The sequence below is a fragment of the Cricetulus griseus genome, chromosome 5 (assembly GCF_003668045.3).
Source record: "Cricetulus griseus strain 17A/GY chromosome 5, alternate assembly CriGri-PICRH-1.0, whole genome shotgun sequence".
NCBI classification, from domain to species: Eukaryota; Metazoa; Chordata; class Mammalia; order Rodentia; family Cricetidae; genus Cricetulus; species Cricetulus griseus.
This window is the reverse complement of record NC_048598.1, coordinates 130,592,785-130,619,240: the sequence shown is the minus strand read 5'-3', so window position 1 is coordinate 130,619,240 and position 26,456 is coordinate 130,592,785. Positions and strand designations below refer to the sequence as shown.

General features: G+C 39.3%; 1 protein-coding gene across 1 annotated transcript in view; it reads left to right on the top strand.

Annotated features, from left to right (window-relative positions):
* Ppm1a (protein phosphatase, Mg2+/Mn2+ dependent 1A) overlaps positions 1-25,642 on the top strand; it is a 37,665-nt gene extending 12,023 nt beyond the window's left edge. Inside the window, exons 2-6 of the mRNA XM_027418235.2 lie at positions 14,406-15,259; positions 17,250-17,367; positions 21,635-21,743; positions 23,590-23,647; positions 24,493-25,642. Coding sequence (XP_027274036.2) covers positions 14,406-15,259; positions 17,250-17,367; positions 21,635-21,743; positions 23,590-23,647; positions 24,493-24,522 — 1,169 coding nt within the window. The 3' untranslated portion in view covers positions 24,523-25,642. The remainder of the gene's footprint in view (positions 1-14,405; positions 15,260-17,249; positions 17,368-21,634; positions 21,744-23,589; positions 23,648-24,492) is intronic.
* The last annotated feature ends 814 nt before the right edge of the window (positions 25,643-26,456 follow it).

The window sequence follows — 26,456 nt, the reverse complement described above, 5'->3', positions numbered from 1 at the left end:
AAACATTATATTCAATTCTTTAGATTAGAAATACTGCCAAGACTATTTTGTGTCTAGTTTATTTTATGTGTGTGAGTATTGAGTCTGCATTATGTTTGTTTACTGTATGTGCCTGGTGCCCTTAGTGGTCAGAAGGAGGTACTGGATCCTCTGAAACTGGAGTTAACATATGATTGTGAGCCATGGTGTAGGTGCTGGGAAGCAGAGCCAGGTTCACTCTAATGACAGGTTCTTAAATGCTGAGCCTGCTTTCCAGCCCCATTTATGTGTAGTTTTTAAGGAGATGATGAAAGTGCACTTTTACCCCTCCCCTATCAGTTTATAAAATAATTTTTGTTTCATTTTTGTTCTCATACAAAATAATGGGTTTTATTGATCTCTTTGTACATATATGTTACTACTGTACTTTGTACACATGTTTCTACCGTACTTTGTACACATATGTTACTACTGTACTTTGTACATATGTTACTACTGTACTTTGTACGTATATGTTACTGCTGTGCTTTGTACATATGTTACTACTGTACTCTGTACATATATGTTACTGCTGTATTCTGTACATAGATGCTACTACTGTACTATGTACATAGATGTTACTACTGTACTTTGCTCTTACAGTCATGACCCCTTGCTGCTTTGCTCCCTCCCCCTTTCTTCCCTGAAATGGTAGTTCCTATTGGCTCTGTGAGAGAGAGAGAAGCATGCAGTGTTGTTCTCCTAACATTTATTTCACTGGAGCTGGAGAGATGGCTCAGAGGTTAAGAGCAATGGCTGTTCTTCCAGAGTCCTGAATTCATTTCCCAGCAACCACATGGTGGCTCACAACCATCTGTCATGAGATCTGGTACCTTCTTCTGGTGTGCAAGCATGCATGCAGGCAAAACACCTATATAATAAACAAATCTTTAAAATTTACTTCACTTAATATGCCTTCCACTTTCCTGCAGATACTTAGTTCTTTGTATCAGATATTGCCTAGAATTTTTTGTTTTGTTTGTTTTTTGATCTATTTATTCATTTAGTTAAGGCAGGGGGTTTCTCTGTGAGGCCTTGGCTTTCCTGGAACTCACTTTGTAGACCAGGCTGGCCTTGAACTCACAGACATCAGCCTGCTTCTGCCTCCTGAGTAATCTCACCACCATCACTTGCTACCACTACCTGGTATGCCTAGAGTATTTTGTATATAATTCTTTTAAGGACAAAGTGATTGAAATGTGTTGTGTTTTCTTAGAGAAAGTAGGGTTCTTTTTTTCTTCTTCTTTTTGGTTTTTGAAGACAGGGTTTCACTGTGTTGCCCTGACTGGCCTTGAACTTGATATTCTCCCTCAGATTCCTGATGCTGGGGTAATGGACACATGCTGCCATGCCCAGCTTGAAAATGTCTTTTTATTGCCGTGTCTTTTGATTTTCTAAATGCAGTTATTAATAGTTTTCTGGTGATTTTTTTCTAAATCCTTATGACCAAAGTTTTGAGTAGTTACTGGCAGCAGACGGTTTGATCTATTATCATTTTGTATTTCTTTATCTTATCCTACTGTATTGATTAGTCTTGGTGGACTTCGATAAGTAACAGGAATAATACCTTGTTGTTGGTTTTTTTCCCCCTAAGAATTGTTCTTATCACTGTGTTTCATCTTTGACTTTTAAACATGAATTACCAAAGAATGGATTTTATCAAATGACATAGTTGTGCTTTTTTCTTTGAACTAGTTTGTTTTTATGAGGTGTCTAATGATTGTAACCTTTGATGGCCTGGAACTTACTGTATAAACCAGGCCAGCCTCAAACTGAAAGAGATCAGCCTACCAGCCTACCATTGGTTCCTGAGTGCTGGGGTTAAAGGTGTGCACCACATGTGGCTCCTTTGAACTTTTTTTTTTTTTTTTTTTTGGTTTTTGAGACAGGGTTTCCCTGTGGCTTTGGAGGCTGTCCTGGAACTAGCTCTTGTAGACCAGGCTGGACTCGAACTCACAGAGATCCACCTGCCTCTGCCTCCCAAGTGCTGGGATTAAAGGTGTGCGCCACCAACGCCCAGCTTGAACATTTATTTTTATTTATTTTTTAAAAATTTTGTTTATTTATTATGTATACAACATTCTGCTTCTATATATATCTGCACACCAGAAGAGGGCACCAGATCGAATTATGGATGGTTGTAAGCCACCATGTGGTTGCTGGGAATTGAACTCAGAACCTCTGGAAGAGCAGTTGGTGCTCTTAACCTCTGAGCCATCTCTCCAGCCCCTTATTTTTTTTTTTTAAGTTTATTTATTATGTATACGGTGTCCTGTCTGCATGTATGCCTGCAGGCCAGAGGAAGGCACCAGATCCCATTATAGATGGTTGTGAGCCACCATGTGGTTGCTAGGAATTGAATTCAGGACCTTTGGAAGAGCAGCCAGTGCTCTTCACCTCTGAGTCATCTCTCCAGCCCCTCCTTTGAATTTTTAAAGAAAAATATATTGATATAATCTCTTAATACTGGTCCATAGCTGTGTTTCTAAAATGAACGCCAATGATTTATAATGACATTTAATTTGATTTTTTGATATCAGTTCATGATATGTTTGCACAATAATATATGTTGTTAGAATATGCTTCTTTAGCTACAGAATGTACAGACATTTCATTGTTGCCTTCTCTTTTGAGAAGGGGACATGTTGAATTTGTCTGAACCATTGCATTCTTGAAATATGCTTTGATGTTGGCCAGTTTTTACTAAATTTAAGTTTATTTTGTGATTAATGAAATAATCAGGCATATGTCCTCAAATAGCTATGGGTACAGCCCAGCATAAAATCATAACCCTAAAACATCCTAAGACACCCCCCCCACACACACACACACACACACTGGATTCTGCTGCTCTTGAGTGTGAACTCTGTGGATAACAGTCATGCCTCACTCAGAAGCACTTTTGTTTGTTTTCTTTCTGTTTAGATTTGTGCATTTGGGGAGTTTAGTTTCCCTCCTGCTGTTTGATTTTCTTACAGTGTGCCAGTTAGAGCTGGGCCTGTGTAGTCTGCTCCCTTTCTCCATCTGCTTGTTTGTCTCTGTGTTCACTGGCTGGACGTTTTGCTCGTTTCTGTCTTTCCCATGGCCGGTTGTCTGCTGTGGCCTTTGCATCTCCTAAGTCTTCTCATGCTGTCTAAAATGTTGCATTATTTTATTTTTAGTCTCCTAAATGTATATTCTTACTTTTTAATGATTTTTTTCTTATTTTTCATGTTTCACAAACCAGATTTTTTTAAAGCTTTTTTTTTATGTGTAAATAATTTAGTTTTCTTTCTTAAAGATTTTTTTTTTAATTTATTATGTATACAACATTCTGCTTCCATTATGCCTGCAGGCCAGAAGAGGGCACCAGATCTCATTATAGATGGTTGTGAGCCACCATGTGGTTGCTGGGAATTGAACTCAGGACCTCTGAAAGAACAGTTGGTGCTCTTAACCTCTGAGCCATCTCTCCAGCCCCCGTGATTTAACTTTCTAGAGTAAATCAAAACACATTCCTGAGCACCTTTTTAGAATTTATATATTTAGGTTCCATAGTTTTTTTGAATATTTTTTATTCTTAAAAAAAGATTTATTATGTATAGAGTATACTGTCTGCATGCATGTCTACACACCAGAAGAGGGAACCAGATCTCATTATAGATGGTTGTGAGCCACCATGTGGTTGCTGGGAATTGAACTCAGGACCTCTGGAAGAACAGTTAGTGCTCTTAACCTCTGAACCATCTCTCCAGACCCTATTTTTTATTCTTTTGACAGTTTCATACATGCATGCAATGTAGCTTGGTCATATCCAAATCTCTCCCCGCCCCCACCCCCCACCCCCCACCCCCATGCCTCTCCCACTTTCATGCCCTGTGATCTTTTTAATTTTTTAACAACCCACTGAATCTAGTTAGTGCTATCTGCATGCATGTTTATGTGAGACCGTCCACCAGTCATGGGAAGCCTACCTGCAGCCATCAGTTCCCAGGAGCCCCTCAGCTGGAAACTGGAAGCTGATAAGCCATTTCATCCATGCTAGAAAGTTGACTGGTGTGGTCTTGTGCAGGTAACCGTAGCTGCCACCTGCCATTGAGTTCACAGCATTTCACAGCACTCCTTCCCAACCTCTAACTCTTACACCCTTTCCTCCCCAGATTCCTCAGTGTTTCTGAGCCTTGGCCATGGCTGGGGGAAGGGAGCAGGGCATGTTATAAATAATCTAGTTAGGGCCAAGCACTCAGCTGTCACAAGTGCTATTCTCAGCACTTTGACCGGTTATGTCTGCCTTGATTGCTGCCCACTACAAACAGAAGTTTCTCTGACCCAGACCAAGAGCAGCCTTAGCCTGTGGGTATAAATACAAATGTTCAAAGGCAATTGACAATTGAGTAAAACTACAGTAGTAAGTTTCCCAGTAGGGCGGTGGCTCTCAACATTCCTAATGCTATGACCCTTTAATGTTGTTCCTTATGTTGTAGTGACCCCCAACCATACCGTTTGTTTTTCTTTTTGGAGACAGGGTTTCTCTGTGTAGCCCTGGCTGTCCTGGAACTCATTCTGGAGACCAGGCTGGCCTTGAACTCACAGAGATCCGTCTTCTTCTGTGCACCACCACCGTCCAGTAACACAATTATTTTCGCTGCTACTTCACAGCTGTAATTTTGTTACTGTTATGAATCCTTATGTAAATATTTGTGTTTTGCAATGGTCTTAGGTGACCCTGTGAAAGGGTTTGACCTCCTAATGAGTTGCAACCTGCAGGTTCTTGCTGCCATAGGGCCTATGACTGACCTCAGACTTGGCCTCCTGACCAGGTTTATAGTACAGGCGTCACTTCCCTCCAGTGGGGCAAGCTTCAGATGTACTCAGAAAGTAGCTGATTGCCCCTGGCCATTCCTGCATTATTGCCCCAGGGGGCACACCTGTCTAAGAGGTTGGCTTTTAACATACAGGGTCCACCACAGAGTAAGTCATGGGTGACTTTTCTGTCTATCCTAATGGCATGCAGAGCACCTTCCAACACTATGAAAGGTAGCCAGTGAGTGGATAGGAAATTTCCCGAGTAGTTCTAGCTTGATGGCTCCACAAATTTTGTTTCTGTTTTCTATTTAAAGCTTACTAATTTGCTTTGTTGTTTACTCCAAAATAGTATGATTAGATAACTTGCTTGTCAGAATATCTGGACACCATTAATATCTTCCCCTCAGAATTCAAGCTAGCAGACTGAATTATATTTATTATTAGGATTGATCTTTGAAGGAAATGATAGTGCTGTTCTAGCTAGTCCTTAGTTTGGGACAGTTACTGAACTTGGTCCCCACTGGTATTCTCCTGTTGCAATGACTGCAGATTACCATCTTTTCTAGTAGAAGGACATGACTACATGACTTTTGGGTATTATGTCAGTTCTCACGGCTGACTTAATTAGAGTAGTACAAAGTTAGCTTAGACTTAGTTGTATCCTTTTAGAGTCTAGGGTAAAGTGGGTTTCACTAAGTCATAGTCAAGGTGTCACAGGAATGTGCTCACTCCAGTGGCTTCGGGAGAATCTTTTCCTTCCCTTTCCCACCTGTGGCTGTTAGCATTCCATTCTGTCCCTTGCCTTGTAGCCACATCACCCCAAGCATCAAGGTGACCATCTCCAGGGTTCTCTGTTTTGTAATTGGCTTTTTTGTGCCCCATGTGTTCTAACGCTTGTACACCTGGATGATCCAGGATTACTTTCCCATCTCAAATTCCGATTTTAATCATACCTGCAAACATTTTTTCCTGACCTCCAAAATTAGGTAGCATAGGATTAAGGCCTGGTAATTTCAGGAGCCATTATTCAGCTCACAAACAGGTATCATTTTGTTTTGCTGCTTTGAAACAAGATGGCCATGTGTACTCAAAATTGGCATCAGATTTTAATGCTGCCAATTAGAATCTAGTGCTATTGTTCTCCTTATAAAGTGATGGTAGGAAGTGGTGTAATGAACTCAGCCTAGCTACTGGGAGCTGCAGACTCCAGGAGATGTTTGCTTGGGGGGTGGGGGTGGCTAATAAGTCCTGATGGTCAGAGTCTATTAGTGTCAGTAGTCTGCATTTTTAGCTTTTTCTTTTAATCTTTCTGTAGCAAAATAATATCACAATTTTAAAAATAACAGATTTGTTTGTTGAGACAGGGTTTCTCTGTGGAGCTCTGACTGTCCTAGATCTCACTCTGTAGACCAGGCTGACTTCAAACTCAGAGATTCTCCTGCCTCTGCCTTCTAAGTGCTGGGATTAAAGCCATGCACCAGTACTGACCAGAAAGCACCACCAAGCCTGTATTTATAATTTCCTCTCCTCCTCCTCCTCCTCCTCCTCCTCCTCCTCCTCCTCCTCCTCCTCTTCCTCCTCCTCCTCCCTTCTTCCTTCTTCTTTTCTTTGTTTTTCGAGACAGGGTTTCTCTGTGTAGCTTTTGGAACCTGTCCTGGAACTAGTTCTTATAGACCAGGCTGGTCTCTGCTCACAGAGATCCATCTGCCTCTGCCTCCCCAGTACTGGGATTAAAGGCGTGCGCCGCCACCACCTGGGTAAGCCTGGGTAATCTTATGGTGGTGCATTTGTTGATATACCAAGTCCTAACATAGCAATTTCCCTATTTTAAAATGATTGAGCAATTCTCTTGGTTCTTTTTTAATTATGATTTCGTTTTTCTGGCTATATTAACAGTTCTTCAGTGGTCTTCCAGAGTACCCAAGTTTGATTCCAGTACCCACATACATGGCAGTTCTCACATGGTACAGAGACAAACATGCAGAGGGAAACATTCAACACAAAATAAAAATAATGTAATAAATACTTTAATTTTTAAAAAGTGCAGTTTGGAGTAGTGCCAGTGTGCATGCAAAATAAAAAGTTGCTATTATGCACTGATACTAATGGTATCTTAGAGATTAAGGCTTGACAGAAAAAAAAACTACATGTTTTCAAATATTTAAGAAACATAATCCCTGAGACTTATGGAAGAGCTCAAGGGGACAGCATGTGGAAGAAGGCCTAGGAAGGAGCCAGTACTTAGTGGCTGGGGAGATGAGAGTAAGCCTCCCAAGGAGACGGGAACCTGGAGTAGTATAGAAATTGGGGGTATATGGCATCTGAAAGTAAAGGGAAGAATGTTTCAGGGGGGATCATAGTGTTGAAAGGTAGCATGAGCACCTTCATAGTGTTGAAAGATAGGGGCCTTGAGATGGTAAGAGTACCGGCTGTTCTTCCAGAGAACCTGGGTTCAGTTGCCAGCACACTACTATCTGTAACTCTGCTTCCAGGGGATCTGATCCCCTCTTCTAGCCTTATGGTGCACAGACATATATCAGGCAGAACACCCATACACAACATAAGACATGAATACCCACCCCTCAAAAAAACCCTACACAACTCAAAATTGATTGAAATGTCTTGAAGGAATCTGGCCACATAGCACTTAAGAGTATCAGAAATGCTAACTAACTGAAAAGGAAGAGTACACCAAGATTTTGGTGGGTAACATGAGTAGTACTTGAGTGTCTTTAAATGTCACACTCAAGGCCTGGTATAGTGGCACAGGCTTTTACCACCAACACTCCTGAAACAGTGTGAGTTCAGGGATCTCTGTGAGTTTGTGACTGGTCTTATTTATACAGCAAGTTCCAGGCCCGCCAGGGCTACTTTTCGGAAACCCTGTCTCAAAAAAGGAAAGAAGTCAGTCACACCAGTTGAAAGATACTGATGTGAAGGAGCCAAGGAAGATAATAGTGTGGGAGCCCAGAAAAGTAGTCTGAAATTCACTTAAGCCTGCCTTGCAGAGCTCTCACACAAGGTCTTATCCTGGATAAGAAACAGCCTCTATTAAAATGAAATAGATGAAGCAGGATGAGTTCTGAAAGGAATCTGATCACATTTGCTGACCACTACCATATCCATTTCCTTTGCAGCTCTCTGTTTTTCATCTTTACTGTTCATTTCCAGAAAACTGTTTTCAGAATGACTGTTTGGCAGCCTTTTTGAGTGTCATCTCATCTTGATGGGTGGTTTCTAATACAGTCTACCACTTCTTGACTTTTGATGGCAGCCTTTTATATGTAAGATGCTACACACTTGTGTGTGTGCATGGTGTGGCCTTTAGTCACAGATTGTTTTTGTTTTTTGTTTTTTTTCCTTCTATTGGAAGTGTGGGGATTTAAGAAATTGTAGATTTGTAGGCAAGGATAATATTAACTCTGAAGGAGTTTGAACTTTGTTCTCTGACAACCCTGAGCACTTCATATTGTCTTTAAACACATACCGCCCATGTTTTAAGATAGCTGTTATTTCATTTCCACCTACATGTGATGGCATGTGTAGAGTTGGGGAGTGTAAATCTAGAAACATGGGCCCTCTCTTCAACTTTGCTTCTGTTTCCCTGTATCTTTTTGTTTATAAAATAGGTTTAGACTGATTGCTTCTGTATTTATATCAAAAATTAAAGTTGAAAATATCTTCGAGTTTTTGTCTTTTCCCTTTTTATTAGCTCTTCCCCCCCCCCCAGTTTGTTGTAGTTTTTTATGCACCTATTTCTCATTTCTATAGATAACCTTGAGATAGCTGCATTAATTCATTGTGGCTTGGGAAATCCAAAGTGCTTTGTGTGGTCCTTCAGTGTCGCTTCACTGAACTGCAGCTTGCAGCTGTTCAGATGTTCTCACTTCAGAAGCCAGCTGACGTTTGAGGACAAAGCTCATCCATACATACGCACTGGTGGACTATGTGAAGTGTGAAGGTTTGATGGCACTAGTGCATTTCTGTTTGCATCCCCCTGCGTGTAACTCAGATGTTACCGTGTTGTGCTTCCTATGCTGTTAGCCAGTGCTGCCCCCATCACTGCTCTTTCTTGTCTCTTACTATTTGCACTTCTTTGTGGATTTCCTTTCCATCTTTACGTTCCTATCACTTAGGCAGATCTATTTCAGGTATTCCCATTTTTATAACTAAATCTATTTTAATGCTTATCAAAGTCCCTCTAGTCCCCAACATCCTTCCTGTTGGAATGCAGCTTAGCAGTGCTCTTTGTTATTTGAGTATAGCCTTGAATCTACCAACCCCCACCATAAATAGCCACATGACATAGTGCTTCTCAGTATATAGGGCTCGGCATGAGAATGATGCGTGTCAGTTCCTAAGGGTGTCATCTTCCTCACATTGTTTACATGTGTCTGTTTGACATAGAAACTTGGGGGATTGTTTATTAGCCTGTATCCACAGGCAAACAAATATTTGTAGAGTTGGATTCCATTTTTATTTTTTTTCATTTATTTATTTACTTATTTATTGGTTTTTCAAGACGGGGTTTCTTTGTATTGCTTTGGAGCCTGTCCTGGAACTCACTCTGTAGACCAGTCTGGCTTCGAACTCACAGAGCTCTTCCTGTTTCTGTCTCCCAAGTGCTGGGACTAAAGGCGTGCGCCGGCAACGCCCAGCTGGATTCCATTTTTTAAAGACTGTCCAAAATGGATAATACTTTGTTATTGAGGGCTAATATGGGGTTGCATAGGGATGTATAGTATAGTATAGTGTACCATATACAATATCCTCTTTATCTGTTCTGCCTTTTAAAGAGCAGTCAAATTGTTTCCATGTTTGCTATTACAGTTCAGAGACAATCAACAGTAAAATATATAAAGCTTGTCAAAATTACTATTCAGTGTGATTTTTAGTGGATGAAACCTCATGACTAGTATATTATGACATTAGCTTTGCGTAGTGAAGGCACAAGCTGCTAAGTGGTTAGGGATGTATTTTGCCGTAGCCTGTATCACACCAGGTCCTGGGCTCGGTTCCTAGCATTACAGGAAAAAGCAGGCGGTGGTTGACCTTTAATGAATGGATTTTTCAATTTAGAAGTTGGTTTCATTTTAAAGAATTCAAAAATGTTCCCCATAGCACTTTGTTTTGACATTGAGATCAGCTGCTAATTGAGGTCCAGTATATACTTAGAAAACTGAGCGAAACTTTGATGGACACACACACACACCCCTGTTGTTCATTTAATAATTGAACTAAATAAAATACTGTTTAGTCATCCACGTAAGCAAGAGGCCTGTGTAAACAGTATTTGTATTAGTAAAAACTTTATAACATAGTTACATAATCAGCATCATTTTTTTTATGGACCTTATAGTTGGCTACTTCACTGGGTTTGTATAATTTAGTCAGACTCTAAATAGGTAAAATTTCTGAATTGCCTACTTCAGTTTTGAGGAATTATTTTGTTTCATAATTTCACATGCATATCTGGTAAATAAGTTCTGGACTTGTTTCTAAAGGGGAGAGCAAGGTCTCTTATGCAAAGTGAAAATCTAGATATGCTGTTTGTAAGAATATAATAGTGATAAAGTAGTGTCCTTTTGCTCAGTGCCTCCATTCTTACCAGGCTGTGACTGATCTTCAGTATTATTCAGACAGTCACTATTAATATATCCGTTGCACAGTGGGGAAATTGAGGGAAGTTAGATAGGCATCGGGTATCTTAATCATAACTCACATATACCCAGCTGGCTAGTCAGCCTAGCTAAGACAGTTCACACCCAGTTGAGGCAGCTTGCTGTTGGCCATTAGTAGGTAACTTAATGGCTTGGTTTCTTCACTGGTAAGGTGGGGATATAATAATGCCAATAATTGCATAATGATTAAAGACATTAATATATTCATAAAATTTCTGAATAGTGCTTAGCTGGTACCCCTCCCACACATGCACCCAGTCAATGTCAGATGTTACTTGTAAGCCAGTAATCATTCCCTAATATCTTCTCCAGTTGAGAGGTGAGGATGTGGGCTGTAGGTTAGTTTTTAAGAGCATATCATGTGCTTTTAAAACATGTCTTGGTTTGGCTTCCTTTGGAAGAGTCGAGTACACTATGGAGGAAGCATTGTTCCTCAAGTTCCCCCTGTCCTTTCAATACAGCCAAACTCCCATGTTGGACTTCTTCCTGAAGCCATCCTGTCTCTGTTTTTCTTCACAGAGAGAAACCAATAATTTGACGTGGTATTGAGTTTCTGCTGTTAGGCTCTGAGTGCTGAATAAAGTCCCTGTGCTCATGGAGTTTGCAGCCACTGCCCTTAAGCTGTCTGCTGCCCTCATTTTATATGGCTTGCTGCATTACTCAAGATACTGCCTTTTGTTGGGGAAAATGTCTGATAGAATTAACTGTCTGTTGTTAAATACTATCTGTTGTACCTTCTAATAAGCAGGTTATTTCCAGTGTTTGTCATGGCCACTGTACACATTTTCTTTGGCAGATGGGACAGTTTCTTTAAGGTGACATATTTCAAGTTGTCTTACTGGCTACAGTTAGAATCATGGTGTACTTGAACTTGTTAACACAAGTGAACATCTGGAACAGAAACTTGGAGGAATAGTATTACCTTAGCTTTTTTGCCTTACTCCAACTTTTTAAGATGCAGGTCAGACACAACACAAGCAAAAGGGTGGCTACATTGCCTGGGCATTGCCTGCCATTACTAACACTGCTGGAATGGTCATTAGGACCACTGTGTTTACATGCATTGCATCTTCCAGCTTTTGCTCTTAGTAGAATCACTGGAATTTCTGTTTTCCTCATACTTCCAGCTTCTGATACTGTCAGGCGGGTGAGAAGTGACATTTTTTTAATTGCCTCCCCCGTTTACTAATAGTGTGTTTAAAGTATTTTTGGAAGTGTGTTACACAAGGGATAAATGTGTAATTCATTAGTAGACTACTTAACCTAGCATGAGTCAGATTCTGAGTTCAATCTCTACCACCTCCAAAAGTATGTTATGTACAAGGTTTTTACTAAGGGGCCAACAAAGCTGGTGTCCAGAAGCATCATTATAACTGACTCCCTTGCTGTGGTAGTGGGTGGTGGTGGCCCACGCCTTTAATCCCAGCACTCAGAAGGCAGAGGCAGAGGCAGGCAGATCTCCGAGTTCGAGGCCAGCCTGGTCTACAGAGTGAGTGCCAGGATAGGCTCCAAAGCTACACAGAGAAACCCTGTCTCGAAAAACCAAAAACAAACAAATAAATAATACTCTAAGCATTGCGTAATAATAACCGGCTATACTATAGTAAGTGTTGTACAGTGTGCTTACCATGATGCTAAGTGCATTGTACATTTATTTCTTGTAACAGTCCCATAAAATTACCATCTTAGACCAAGCATAATGGTGTACACCTTTAATCTGAGCATTCTAGAAACTGAGGCAGATGGATTTCTGTGAGTCTCAGGCCAGCTAGAACTATACAGTGAGACCCTGTCTTTTGATGCTATTTTCGTTTTGTTTTGTCTTTTGAGACAGAGTTTCTCTGTGCAGCTCTGACTGTCCTGGAAGTCTCTGTGTAGACCAGGCTGGGCTCAAACTCAAGAGATCCCTGACTCTGCCTGGGATTAAAAGTGCTGGAATTAAAGGCAAGTGCCACCATACTTGTCTTTAAAAACAAAAGAGATTAGCTGGTGGTAGCGTGTGCATTCAGGGAGTCAGAGGGAGGTGGATCTCTGTAAGTTCAAGGTCAGCCTGGGCTGTTACACTACGCAGAGAAACCCTGCCTTGAAAAACAACAAAAACAAACCAAAAAAAGTTGGCAGCTTATTACACAGCCGAAGAAAGCAATTGAGAAAAGCTAGTAGTTTGACACTTGCTGTGGTCACACTGTTAGAAGAAAGGAGAGCCAGTTTAAACCCAGCATGTGTAACTCCATAACTGTTCTTTAGTGCTTGATGCCGCTAGGGAAGTCTTAGGAGTTTGTGCTTCCTGGTCTTTCTTGTTGGTTTGTCTGGGATGAACTTTTGAGTTTCACTCCCCTCCTCACCTCCACCACCGTCAAGTGCTTATTTCTAGTGTAATCACATTCTGAGCTGATTTTCCTCTTTGGTTCATATCAGTTGGCGTCTTTTCCCACCCTCCCTTTTTTTTTTTTTTTTTTTTTGGAGGGTATGATGGAGAGTGAGACAGAGTCTCTATTATGTAGTCAGGGTTGTCTTGGAACTCTCACGGAGATTCAACTGCCTCTGTTAGGATTATAGACATGAGCCACCATACCTGGCCTTGCCTCATCTTTTACAACTTGTGTATTTCATGATTGTTTTTCCTTTTGATTTGTAACTTTGGTATGCCTTATAATCACATGAGAGTTTTTAATCTTTTGAGTTTTTGCAGTGTGTCTGTGCACATGGGCCGCTGTACTCGGTGGGAGTCTGTGGAGGAGGGGTTTGTTGACTTTTCTCCATGTGCATCAGTTAATCAGCAGAAGGAAAAAGAGAAAGCCATGTGTGGGGATTGCTGCGAAACAATATTTGTCATTTCTTTCCTAAGGAGTTTTCCATACCATTTCTGTCTGAAACACCATTTCTGGTATCTTTAGTCCCCTAGTTTCAGAACGTCACCTGAACACTGTCCTTCACCCTCATTTCTCTCTTCAGTATTCTGTTCTCCTTTAAGATTTTCTTTAGTTTGTGAGCAAGGGCTAACCTAAGTCTTGACCTTTGTGGGTCCATTCCAGACCAGAGAACTGGCTGTTAAGTATTTGCAAAGGGTTAGATGTGCGGAACTAGACCTTTTGAATCTCTTCTATGATTTATACATAGCGGCCATAGAGCATGTGATGATACATATTATTACCATTAGCTTAGTTATCATATTGTTAGATTTTTGTACAATAAAATTTGTCATTAAAATACATTCCAACTTGAAAATTGAAGCTGACCTCTGTAGTTAATAACTTGTTTTTTCAAAGACTGTAAAGTCTGATGAAGGGGGTACAATCTGAACTGGATTTCAAAGGATAGATACAGGTGTATTTTTTTTCTGTTGGTAAAGAGGTGAGGCAGGGAATTCCAGCTAAAGAGAATGACCTGCACAAGGCACTGAAAATTTGGACCAGTGTGAGTAATTACTTTTTATTTTTACAAAGGTTTCTAGTTGTAGAAACAAAACTAAATAGCATGGAATCAAACTCTCAACATTCCTGAGTACTTAGCTAAGGTTCCTGAAGTAGTAGATACTTGTATGTTCTATGAATTATTTTTTTTAATCAACACACAACTTAATTGAGAGGTTACATATGATGAATGCACCCTGAAATCTTGCCTAGTTCATGTAAGTTAATGGTCACTGCTGGGCCTCCTTGGTATCACAGAGAGGCAAACAAGCTCTCTTTTACCTGGTGACTTAGTTCCATCTGCTGCTTGTCTGGTTGAGCTGTACTTGATCAGCCTTTCCCTTTCTTATTAATCTCTACATTTTCCAAGTCAGTAGAACAATGCTTATGGCTATAGCCTATGAGTTTTTACGTTTCCTTGTATCTCGTAGGTGCTTCAAAAAGACTGTTGGATGTGTGCTTTGTTTCAAAGACAGTTACTAACTTTCTTATTTCTCTTCCTTTGCAGACCTAGAGGATCAAGTCATAATGGGAGCATTTTTAGACAAGCCAAAGATGGAAAAGCATAATGCCCAGGGGCAGGGGAATGGGTTGCGATATGGCTTAAGCAGCATGCAAGGTTGGCGAGTTGAAATGGAGGATGCGCATACGGCTGTGATTGGTTTGCCAAGTGGACTTGAGACATGGTCATTCTTTGCTGTATATGATGGGCATGCTGGTTCTCAGGTTGCCAAATACTGCTGTGAGCATTTGTTAGATCACATCACCAATAACCAGGATTTTAAAGGCTCTGCAGGAGCACCTTCTGTGGAAAATGTAAAGAATGGGATCAGAACAGGTTTTCTGGAGATTGATGAACACATGAGAGTCATGTCAGAGAAGAAACATGGTGCAGATAGAAGTGGGTCAACAGCTGTGGGGGTCTTAATTTCTCCCCAACATACTTACTTCATTAACTGTGGAGACTCGAGAGGTTTGCTTTGTAGAAACAGGAAAGTTCACTTCTTCACACAAGACCACAAACCAAGTAACCCGCTGGAAAAAGAACGAATTCAGAATGCAGGGGGCTCTGTGATGATTCAGCGTGTAAATGGCTCTCTGGCTGTGTCAAGGGCCCTTGGGGATTTCGATTACAAATGTGTCCATGGAAAAGGTCCCACAGAGCAGCTCGTCTCACCAGAGCCAGAAGTCCATGATATTGAAAGGTCTGAAGAGGACGATCAGTTCATTATTCTTGCATGTGATGGTATCTGGGATGTCATGGGAAACGAAGAGCTCTGTGACTTTGTGAGATCCAGACTCGAAGTCACTGATGACCTTGAGAAAGTTTGCAATGAAGTAGTCGACACCTGTTTGTATAAGGTAGCTAGACATTTTGATTCTTTATGCCATTAATTACTGTTCCCCTTTAATCATTGTGGAGCCTACAGATATCAAAAATAGGTTTTGGGCACAATTACAAAATACTCTTTACCAACTGAAAACAGAGGGACACTTTAGAAGTTAGCATGAGTTATATCTAAATGCCTGGTCTTTAGCCATGAGTATAAGCTTTTTAGAACTATAGAAGAGTATCAGAGATAAAAAGATTCTTTCTGAGTGCACGAGAAAGAGGATGGGAAGGTTTTGAGCTCTATCTGTAAGTCTTGGAATTGCTTGGGAATATTAGTTCAGTGAGTCTGTAGCATCAGTACAACAGAGTTCAGTGAATGTTGGGTATGGTGCAATACAAAAGCCTTGGATGTGAAGTCAGAAGGCTTGGTGTGAGACCCTGTGGCTTGAGGCAAGATTACCCTGTGTAATAGGGCTGTTGGGAGGATCAGATGGGATTGTGTACATAGATAAGCTAGCTGAGCCCCTTTATTTTGCAGATAAGGAAGCTGAAGCCAGAGAAGGTTCTTCGGACTTAAGAGTCAAACAGAAATGGGATCAACATCTCTCAGCTATAAAATATAGATAATAACTAACTTGTGGGACTGTTAAGGACTTACATTAGTGAGCGTGTGGGGGGGGGATGAGAGAGTGTATGTGTGTGCATACACATGTGCACTCCCTCTAGTCTAGTAGATAATACATAGTTGATACATGCTGCTAGCTTTCTTGGGGAACTCAGAACTCACTTCTACAATATTATGCAACTTTAGTAGCAGCATCCAGACTAGAAAATCTGGGTCCTTGGCTTAGCATCAATGTTGTCTGTGCCACACTGTTCCATTTTGTCAGTGATGCTTGTTGACTTACTATTTGAAAACAAACATTTATGTATCCACATATTCAGCCTAATATAAATAAATCTTAATTCTACTAGAGGTAAAAATCTATGTAACATCCAGCAACAGTGTTTCAAAGAGCAACAGAGTCTGGTAGTGTGCTGTCAGTTTCTGGCTATAGGAGAACTGAACAACAGTAAGTTCGTGTGTGTTCTTTGTCCCATTAGTGCACGAAGTCAGCAGCCCCACTAGGTTCACTATATAGTACTGGAGAATTAGGTGCTGTTGGCTAAATAAAAACTTGGTGAATAGTGCCATCTGGATTTTTAAATTATTCAAATTATACTTTATTTTCCTGTGTTCTGTTTTAAAATGATTCAGTACCTTAGCATTTGCCACATTTTATAATTTTCCTCACAAGAGGCTTTGATATTAAGCTGTTTGAATTATTTGTTTTTCCATAAAGCTGAATTAAATACTAAAAGTAAAAAAGTGTAGGAAGGCTATCAATTCAAGTGCTCTATTACAGCAGTTTGAATGTACTTCCTAAGTTAAGTCAATATGTTTATTATATAAGTTATACAAAATATATATATATATATTGTAAAAGTACAAACTTCATCTAGTTTTCCTTCTGATTGCATATTTCCACTTCAGAAACAAATGAGTTAACCCCACAGTGTGTTGTGACTGATGTGTAAATTTGAAATGGAAATTAAGATTAGCACTGACTTGTTCTGTCATGTTATATGGCATGTGTGGCCGTGTAATACATGCCAGGTGATTTCTAGCAAAGTGGCCACTAGAAAATATTTAGGAAAAGTTTTGTTTTATAGGCTCTGCTTTATAGAATTTATAGAATTTATAGAATTATCAGTAATTCTCACAGAGAATTATGTAATCTGTAATGATTTTTTCTTCTGGAATGTTGTTTATAATACTGTATTATGTGGAGATGTGGAGGCATCTGTCCCCCCATATACATGTCTACTTTTTTTCTCCTTAAAAATAACAGTTTTTTTTTTTTACAAGAAACAATGTAATTATAATTGGTATAGTTATAAAGATTCTCAAGGTTTCAAAACGTAGAAGGAAAACCAATTTTTTTTTTTTTTTTTTTTTTTTTACCTTTTTCTCCGCAGGGAAGTCGAGACAACATGAGTGTGATTTTGATCTGTTTTCCCAATGCACCTAAAGTCTCAGCAGAAGCCGTGAAGAAGGAGGCAGAGCTGGACAAGTACCTGGAATGCAGAGTAGAAGGTGGATCATTTAACAAAAAATAAGTAGCTTTATTTCAAAAACCAAACCTTCAGCACAGAGTCTAACGTTTTAGAGTTTAGTTCTTTACATGCCTTTAAGAGTACTTACCGTGTAGACGTTGAAAGGACATTTTGTGGTAAGCATTTAGATGTGTGCCCCGGCACCATATCAGGTTAGAAATAACCAGTATGGTTAGGAAACTTCTGTTCTGAATGATTGAAGTGTGGGTCTACAATTCTGGCTAAACTCACTGGCACGAGTAACCTTGGGCCAGGAAAACTCAGTTTGTCTTGTGTTTTGAGTATGTTATCTTCTGTGAAAAGCTATGTGCATTAACTTAAAATCTCTGGAACATTTTGTTTATTTACCTGTGTTTGGTTGTTTTGGGGGGTGGTTTTGTTTGTTTTTTTGTTTTGTTTTTGATAACTTGAGGGTCAAATGGTTAATAACAACTGTCACATCCCACAGCTTTTTCCTTTTTGTTTTTTTAAGACAGGGTTTCTCTGTGTAACCTGGCTGTCCTGGAACTAGCTCTTGTAAACCAGGCTGGCCTCAAATTCAAGAGATCCTCCTGCCTCTGCCTCCCGAGTGCTGGGATTAAAGGCGTGGGCCACCACTGCCCGGCACATCCCACAGCTTTTAAAACTCAGTTTTCAGCTGTTTGATGGCTCCCTCCTAAGCCATAAGCTCTTTACAGCACAGACCTGGCAGGAATTGACTCTCAATGGGATGAAGAAAGTGGTCTGTAACTGTAGGAGTGTGGTGATGAAATTTCTGCAGGTTATTTTAGAACAAATGGAAAGTGTTTGTACCTTAAAAGAAAACAAAAAACAAAATGTAATGCTTTTGAATATTGGAAGAAATTAATCTTGTTGGTGGGGTGGGTAGGTTGGTTGTGGATCTGGGAACCAAATCTAAGGTCTCTTGCACAGTAGGCAAGTGTTTCCTTCGAGCCACCCCCCAACCTTTACATGGTCTTTGAAGCTGCTCACTCAGTGTAAGCATAAGCATTGTCTCCGAAGACACTAGGTTCACTGTGTCACTCTGTGCAGGCCCTATAAACAGAAATACTTCAGTGTAAATAGTGCGTTTGGTCTCCTGATATCATAATTGGCATGCAGGCATTGACCTACCACACTATTGCATCCCATTGTGTCTTCATTATTAAAGTTAGTGTGCATCTTAATTTTATTTTCTCCCTTTTTATTGCTTGGTATCATTTGTAATCTGTCTATTAGAATCATGCTTGCGTTTGGTTGTTGGTCTATCTAGAGACTTGAGGCTTTGTTATTACCCTCCCTCCCCTGATGGTAATGTCTGTCTGTATTGTTTAGTTTTTCATTCCTGAGTGTACTAGTCAATGCATTTTCCTCACCATTTTCAAGGGTCTTGTAATTTATTACATCTTAAGTTATTTCAATATGCTATTTGTAGATAAAACAGTAAAGTTAAAAGAATGTTACAGAGTGATTGGTCTAATTACTGATTAGTAGAGAAATATGAACCCCCCCCCAAAAAAAAAAAAAAAACCATGTATGGGGTAAGTTAATGTTGATGTTTTGGCACTTTAACCTGGGCATACATTTTAGTGATATAAAGAAATAGTAAGTACCTTAGTATTTTTGCTATAGAATGGGATCCAGTTTTGAAATGAATTGTTATTTTTCACTTCGGTGTCCTTTATTTTAAAGTAAGTTTTTGGTGGAATTATCAAATATTCACTACATATAATTTTATTACAGTAAGCTTTATATTTCATATGATCAAGTGACAGTTGCCACCTGTGCAGAGTTTATATTAGTAGTCAATATTTTTGCTATGTTCAAGTGTTATACCATGCAATTAGAGGTAATATGTCATAAATGAAGTGTGGTATTTTTAGATTTGATGGGATGCAACTAGAGAGAAAATCATGTTAGTTAAAGCCACTGCTATTTAAAGACATAGAAGGGGTGTATCTGTGCATTGTAAATATGTATGTCTTAAGTGAAGAAGCACACAGCTTCTAAAACAATCACCAAATACCTTTTTCTTTCTTTACATACATGCTTTGACTAAATTGCTGTGACCTAGTAAGCCTTATTTTATTTGCTTCCAACATTTTTGGCTTCTGTGTCTACAACAGTGAAAGGACAAAGCTCCTCAGACCTTCCTTTCTCCCGCCCGGTGTGTTCCCCTTTCCTGAGGGGAAGGGATGGAAAGATGGCTGCCAGTTGTGCTTATGGTCCTTAGACAGTTTAAGAATATACTCACCCATGAATGATTTTCCCATGGCTGCTACTGGCCTGATTCCCTGAGAAGTTGCTAAGATGGAAGGAACTAACTGAGAATTCCTTAAGGAAGGTGGGGAGGATCGGAGTGTGTTTGTGTCTGTTTATGAAACAGAATTGTTGACATTTCTATTCTTTATGAAGGCATCACAAGTCTTTGCAGTCTAATTAAAGTGTATAGTCCAAGAACAATTAATGGGGGGGGGGAGCATTTTCTAGACTAGGTTTTTCTGTAGCTTTGGAGTCTGTCTGGAACTTGCTCTGTAAACCAGGCTGACCTCGAGCCCACAGAGATCCACTTGCCACTGCCCAAGCTAAAAGAATTTTTCCTTAACATTCAGGACTATTCTAGAAGCTGAAGGAATCAGGGATAGATAGTATAATGGTTCAGTTTAAATAATTGTCCCATATCCAATAAGAGATTCTAATTGTTTCTAAAGCTTTTATTATTCTGAAGAGAATTTACTTTCCTGTATTCACAATTAAAAATCAAACTTATATTTTAATGAAGATGTAAGCTACATCAAATACAGTGGGTTTTTTTTTTTTTTAACTTAGAACCTAAACCATCATTGGTTGAATTTATTATCAGTGTTCATTTCTCCTGTACCCAGAGCTCTAACCAAATGATTGTATTGGCTTAGTAGACACTGTGTTGTGTTACGCTTTTAGATTGTGAACTTGTGTAGCATAGGTAAGCATCAAATCCCTTTATTTTTGTATAGTGGATTTTCAGCACTAGAACCATGTAGAAAATCAATATGCCAAAATGTTAAAGATTACACAATAAAGGAACTTGGCAAACCAAATCTGAGATCCTTGCTTTTTGTTCAGATTTAAGACTGCTTTACTTTGTGAATTTTTTAAAAGAAGGCATAATATAATAGACGTAAAATTTGGCCTTTATTTTAGAAGGATAATTTTGAACCATTTAAAGAGATTTTATGGGAAGCGATGTCTGTCTTAATGTGCCTTTCATGGTGAAGTAACATTTTGAGGCTTAATAGAGAATTACATTTTTATATGTGTTATTTTCAGAAGGATTTGCAGATGGAGAACTAGAATGATAATTTCTTGCTCTGGTGGCAAAGAAAGCCATTTCTTATAAATATTGAGAAACAAAGATGTTGCAAGTGCCTTGGACTGGAATTTGTACCGAGTAAATATGCTGCGTCTCCAAATGACATCTTGTACTTAGTTTAGAGTTGGGATAAGGGTCTTTGTTCACAGCCTTGATGGACTCTGATGAGAATAACTCCTGCAGAACCCCCTCTGCCATTGGGGGAACCTGATGTTGTGAAACTAATCATTTTAAATGCAGCTATACAGTTATTAAATCTTTTTGCTCTTAATTTTTTGTCATGAAATTTAGATCTTTTCATTTAAAGCCTTGCTTAAGTAACAATGAAGTGGGGTGTGTGTATAGAAATATCATTTAAAGATATCTTAGAGGGAAAATTGATATGCAGGGTGATGTTCAAGTATATAATTAATTTGTTTATGCTACTTAAGTCATGTTGCCACTATAAAAATACAGGTTAAAATGATAAGAACTAGTATATCTTCAACAAGTTGCCCTACAATTAAAGGTTCTTTTTCAAGTCTTGAGTTTTTTATTTATTTATTTTTATATGTGTAATGTATTTTACAGGGTAAAGTGCGGAAGCCCTGTATCCAGTGTAAGGACAGGAGTTGATCTCAACAGTAACTAGTCAGCATCTTAAAAGGGAATCATTTCTGTACACCTTGATTGTGTAACACATAAGTTAACATGAATTTCTTTTCACATTTTTATCTTGTTTTCATTCATTGAAGTTGATATTTTGTGTCTTTTTCTGCATCCCTTGGGCTTAAATTTTTGAAGATCAGTAATTTTTTTTTTTTTTAGAAAATATCAGATGTAATAAAAGTAAATACTGTCTGTGATAACCTTTGTTTCAGTGTTTTAAAAATTAAGTTTTGATAACACTTACAAAACAAGTACTTCTGATTCCCAGAAATCATAAAGAAGCAGGGGGACGGCGTCCCAGACTTAGTCCACGTGATGCGTACATTAGCCAGTGAGAACATCCCCAGCCTCCCACCAGGGGGTGAATTGGCAAGCAAGTGAGTATGTTCTGCATTCTCTTGGCCTTCATCTGTAGATAACTGCATTTACTCCTAATGTCCATGGCGTGTCTTCACTGTTAGTAAACGTGGTACTTGTTTGGCATCAGTATTTAAATGTCACTATTTATAATAGTACTAAGAGTTGTAAGCGTGGGTAACATTGATTTCCTCAAAGAGTAAATGAGATAATACAGTGAAAGATTGTTTTAAATGAAATGTGACAGTACAAAAGTGTGAGTAGCTGTAGTAATAGTGTGCTGGGTTTTGTTTTGTTTGTGTCAATCCTTATATAACTTAACTCTCCAAGATTGCCCTCAGTCTGGGCAGTTTTCTGCATGTCTGTATTTTCCAGTGTTTGCTTGTTTATTCTTTCTTTCTTTCTCAAGTAACCTTGCTTGCTTTAGCTGTTCAGTGCTGGGAATAGGCCTGTACCACCACACATGGGCTAGACTTTAAAATACAATACTATTCAAAAACTAATTCCTATATTTGTCATGGAAGTATTTGATGTTTTAGTTTTTTAGAAGTTTTTTGAAGGGATGTTAAGAAAAGCAAAGACCATATGTACACTGGATTATTCTACTATAACATGTTAAAGTTGCTTCTACCTGGAAACTATGGTGGTACCATTCTTAATTAGTGTGTCTTAAGATTGGTATTGCTGCTGATCACTTGTAGCCATTTAAGCCAGCTCAAATAGAAGTAGGGCCAGAGAGAGAGAGGGAGGGAGGAAGAAAGAGAGAGAGAGCAAGAGAGAGAGAGCAAGAGAGCAAGAGAGAGAGAGGAGAGAGAGAGAGCAAGAGAGAGAGAGAACGTGCATGTGCTTGGAGGCCAGAGGTTACGTTAGGCAGATGACATCTCCCTCTGTTGCTCTCTACCTTATCTTTGAGATCAAGTCTCACTGTACCCAGAGCTCACTTGCTAGCTGGCCAGTAAGCTCCAGGGGTCCACTTGTTTCTACAGACACAGGCCACCATGTGGGTGCAGGGGTCCCAGAAAAGTCTGTGCTTGTGCAGGAGACACTACCAGCCCAACTGCTAAATCCCTAGTTTAGGTTTCTTTCTTTCTTTCTTTCTTTCTTTCTTTCTTTCTTTCTTCCTTCCTTCCTTCCTTCCTTCCTTCCTTCCTTCCTTCCTTTCTTTCTTTCTTTCCTTTCTTTCCTTTCTTTCTTTCTTTCCTTCTTCTTCTTCTTCTTCTTCTTCTTCTTCTTCTTCTTCTTCTTCTTCTTCTTCTTCTTCTTTCTTCTTTCTTCTTTCTTCTTTCTTCTTCTTCTTTTTGGTTTTTGGAGACAAGGTTTCTCTGTGTAGCTTTGGAGCCTATCCTGGCACATGCTCTGGAGGCCAGGTTGGCCTCGAACTCACAGAGATCCTGCTTCTGTCTCCCGAATTTTTATTTTTATAAATAATTTTATTTAATTTTATAAAGGCCTCTGCCCCCAAGCCTGGTGGCCTGCCTTTGATCCCCAGGACCCTTAAGTAGAAGTAGAGAACATAATCCTTGGAACTGTCCTCTGACCTCCATACGTATGTGCACACAATAAGTAAGTTAAAATAAACAAGGCAACCACCTGCTGGTTTGTTAAATAAATAAAATCGACTGTGACTTTTGCTCTAATGTTATCTAGGTCAGTGGAATGTTACATTGATTTCATTTTAGAGAAACTGTACCTCTGTTTTAGCATTAGGACACAGGTATATTAAAGACAGGCTTGCTGTTGACAGTAGGAACTAGAACTAAATGCATCTGAAGTATAAGATGATTTTTGAAGTTTTAATGAACACTGGACTGGGGTTATTGGGTTTACTTTCTAAAGGATTAACTTTATGCGTTTTTTAACATTTAGGCGGAATGTAATTGAAGCCGTTTACAATAGACTGAATCCTTACAAAAATGATGACACTGTGAGTAGTGTTTTCCTCCCTCGGCTTTCCCTTTCCCTCTTCTCAATGCACATCCTTCCCTGTGGATCTGTTCTCTTAGACACAGCCTGAGTGAGTGCTTTGAATTCTACTTGCTCTGGTCTGGCAAATAACAAAGTCCCAGTGACTGGGGACGTAATCATGGTGAGTGGCTGCCTCTCTCTCACAAAAGAAAGTCTCATTTTAAGCCTCTACAATCACCTTGAGAAGACCTGCCTTCACTATTTTTTAATTAGGTTAGGGATCTCTTTCCTCAGAATCTTAGATTATTCTGAGTTTTCTTAGGAGGAGCAGCAGCAGAATTCAGAATGCTCATCGTGAAGTTTTTTTGTTTACAGATATCTTTGCCACACTCCTGAGGCCAAGCCCGCACTAACACACTAGAGAGGTCCCTTCCTGCAGTGACACAGACTCTTACAGATGTCTGTGCTATATTATAAAGCTGTCTTAAACCTCTTTACTCCCACAATGCAATAAACTAAATGCAGTTAAAATAAGTTAGGTAAACTTTTTAGTAAAATTTTGTTGGATTAATGATAAATTTATTCATCCTCGTAAAATCATTCAAATATTTTCCCAAAGGATTTGTTTCTTAGTTTGTGGAAATTTTTGGTGAGTGGGGCCAGACCAAAGATTTCTTGTTTTCTTAACAAAACAGATTAAATAGTAATATTTCATATATAGACATACGTACTTTTAAGACCAACTAAGTTCTAGAAGTCAGTATATTATAAAACCTTGTCTTCCTGCATTATCCAGAAAGTGGTACGTTTCAGCATCGAACATCTTTAGTTTAATGCCTTATTTTGTTTGTTTTCCTCTGTAAGGATTCTACGTCAACTGATGACATGTGGTAAAAGCCGATCATCTAGCCATGGATTCACCTTCGCCTCCAAGAGTACAGCTCAACCTTGCCGCACCTGCTCACGTCCATCATCGACTTTGAGGAAGGGGTACGGCATAGGTGAGGGACTACACCAGAGAGCTTCAGCGCTGGAACAGCTAGCCCAGAACGGATTTCTTTTTTTAATTGTAAATTTGAAACTTATGTAAACGTGATTTCAAACCGTAATTCATGTTGTAAATCAGACTCCAGCAATTTTTGTTGTATGATTTTGGTTTTTTGTAAAGTGTAATTGTCCTTGTACAAAGTGCTCATATTTAATTATGAACTGCTTTAAAATCACTATCAATGATAAAGGAAATGTTTGGCTTGTTGTGTGACACAACAGATATAGTCATGCTGTGTTTGGACTTGGGGTTGGGATAGGGAAAGCAGCAGCCACATAGCTAGATGCTCATGTGCACGTGATTATGAAGAATTCCAAAATCTACAAAGCTGAACATCCAGGGAGTTATGGAAAACTGTCTTTGTGTTCTGGCAAGGGACTGGCTTGTCAATGCAGCCATCCCTTCTTACCTGTCTCTAGGATGTCCTCTCCTTGCAGCCCAGAGTATTGCAGGTGATACCATATATTCATGAGAGTATCAATTTTGGGCTAAGATGCCTTGATTCTTTGCACCTCTTTATGAGCCCTTACATTCAGTTACTAACTGGTAAGCAGCAGCTTCCTACACAGTAGGAGACTGCCATTTTTTTTTTTCCTATCATGATTGGCTGGGCCTGCTGCTGTTCCTAGTAAGATATTCTGAATTCCATTTTATCAATAAAGCTTGGTTTAACAAACAAGAAATTTAATCATGTACGCGTAGTTCCTCTTAACCCCGGCTTTCAAAATCCCGTGCTATTGTAAATGGGCCATTCCTCCTAGGGAAAGGTGTTAGTCTCCTTAAATTGGATGATGGTGTTACCCCAGGTGCAGATGGATCGAAAGATCGGAGTCTGTGTTGTCCTCACTTGTTTTTAAAATGAGTTTCTTTCAGGCTGCTTACTTCTCAGTAAGATGTGCATCGGCTTGAATTTACCTACTGTTTAATTAAAATAATTGTCAAAGTTTGGCAATCCTAACACTATGATAGATGTGTGTGTGTTGAATGTGTGTTTGCCTGTAACTTTTAATTGACCCACGTCTTTAGAATCTAAGAGGTTAAGATGTATTTGTGATTTGAAATATAGCATGTTGATAATACTTAGCTGTTGGCCTTTAAAAATAAATTTCAAAGCTTAAGGAATTGTAGATATAAAACACCTAATTTAACTTAGGCTTAACCCCCTGATGAAGCATGTAAGAGTAAGTTTCAGTCTGTCACATTATAAAGACCACTGTCATGTACCCGTCTGTGTTTCTGTCACTTTACATGAGTGCTGTACTTATCAACATGCCATTGACTCGGTTAGCAGTCAGAGTCCCCACTAGGAAACAATTCAAATACAAAGTCACAACTTTTTGTGTACAGCAGTTAGTATAATACATTCTGTCCTATTTGTTTTTTTCCAAACGTGGAAATAGACATCTTTGTATATACAGCCTTAAAACCACTGTAATGCTAAGGGCATAGTAGGAAAGCACTGTGAAGTGTCGCAGACTTCAGTAGCTACAATACCAGCGGCCTCTTGATTATCCCTCTTGTGAGGTGATTAAATGTAACTTAATTGTATTTAATTTATATCTTAGTCCAGCATGAATGAAGAAAAGCTGAAATACTAATTATATTTACAAATTCCTAATAGCGGCAATTACAGAACCATTTCCAGACTTAACAATAAATGCTTAATGTCTTTGGAAGAGACATTGGAAGTATGGTAATGTTCTGAGAGGTGGCTTGCAAAGATGTGCAGGTGCATTTCATGAAAACCAGTGCTGCTAGCACAAACTGGGCACGAAGATGA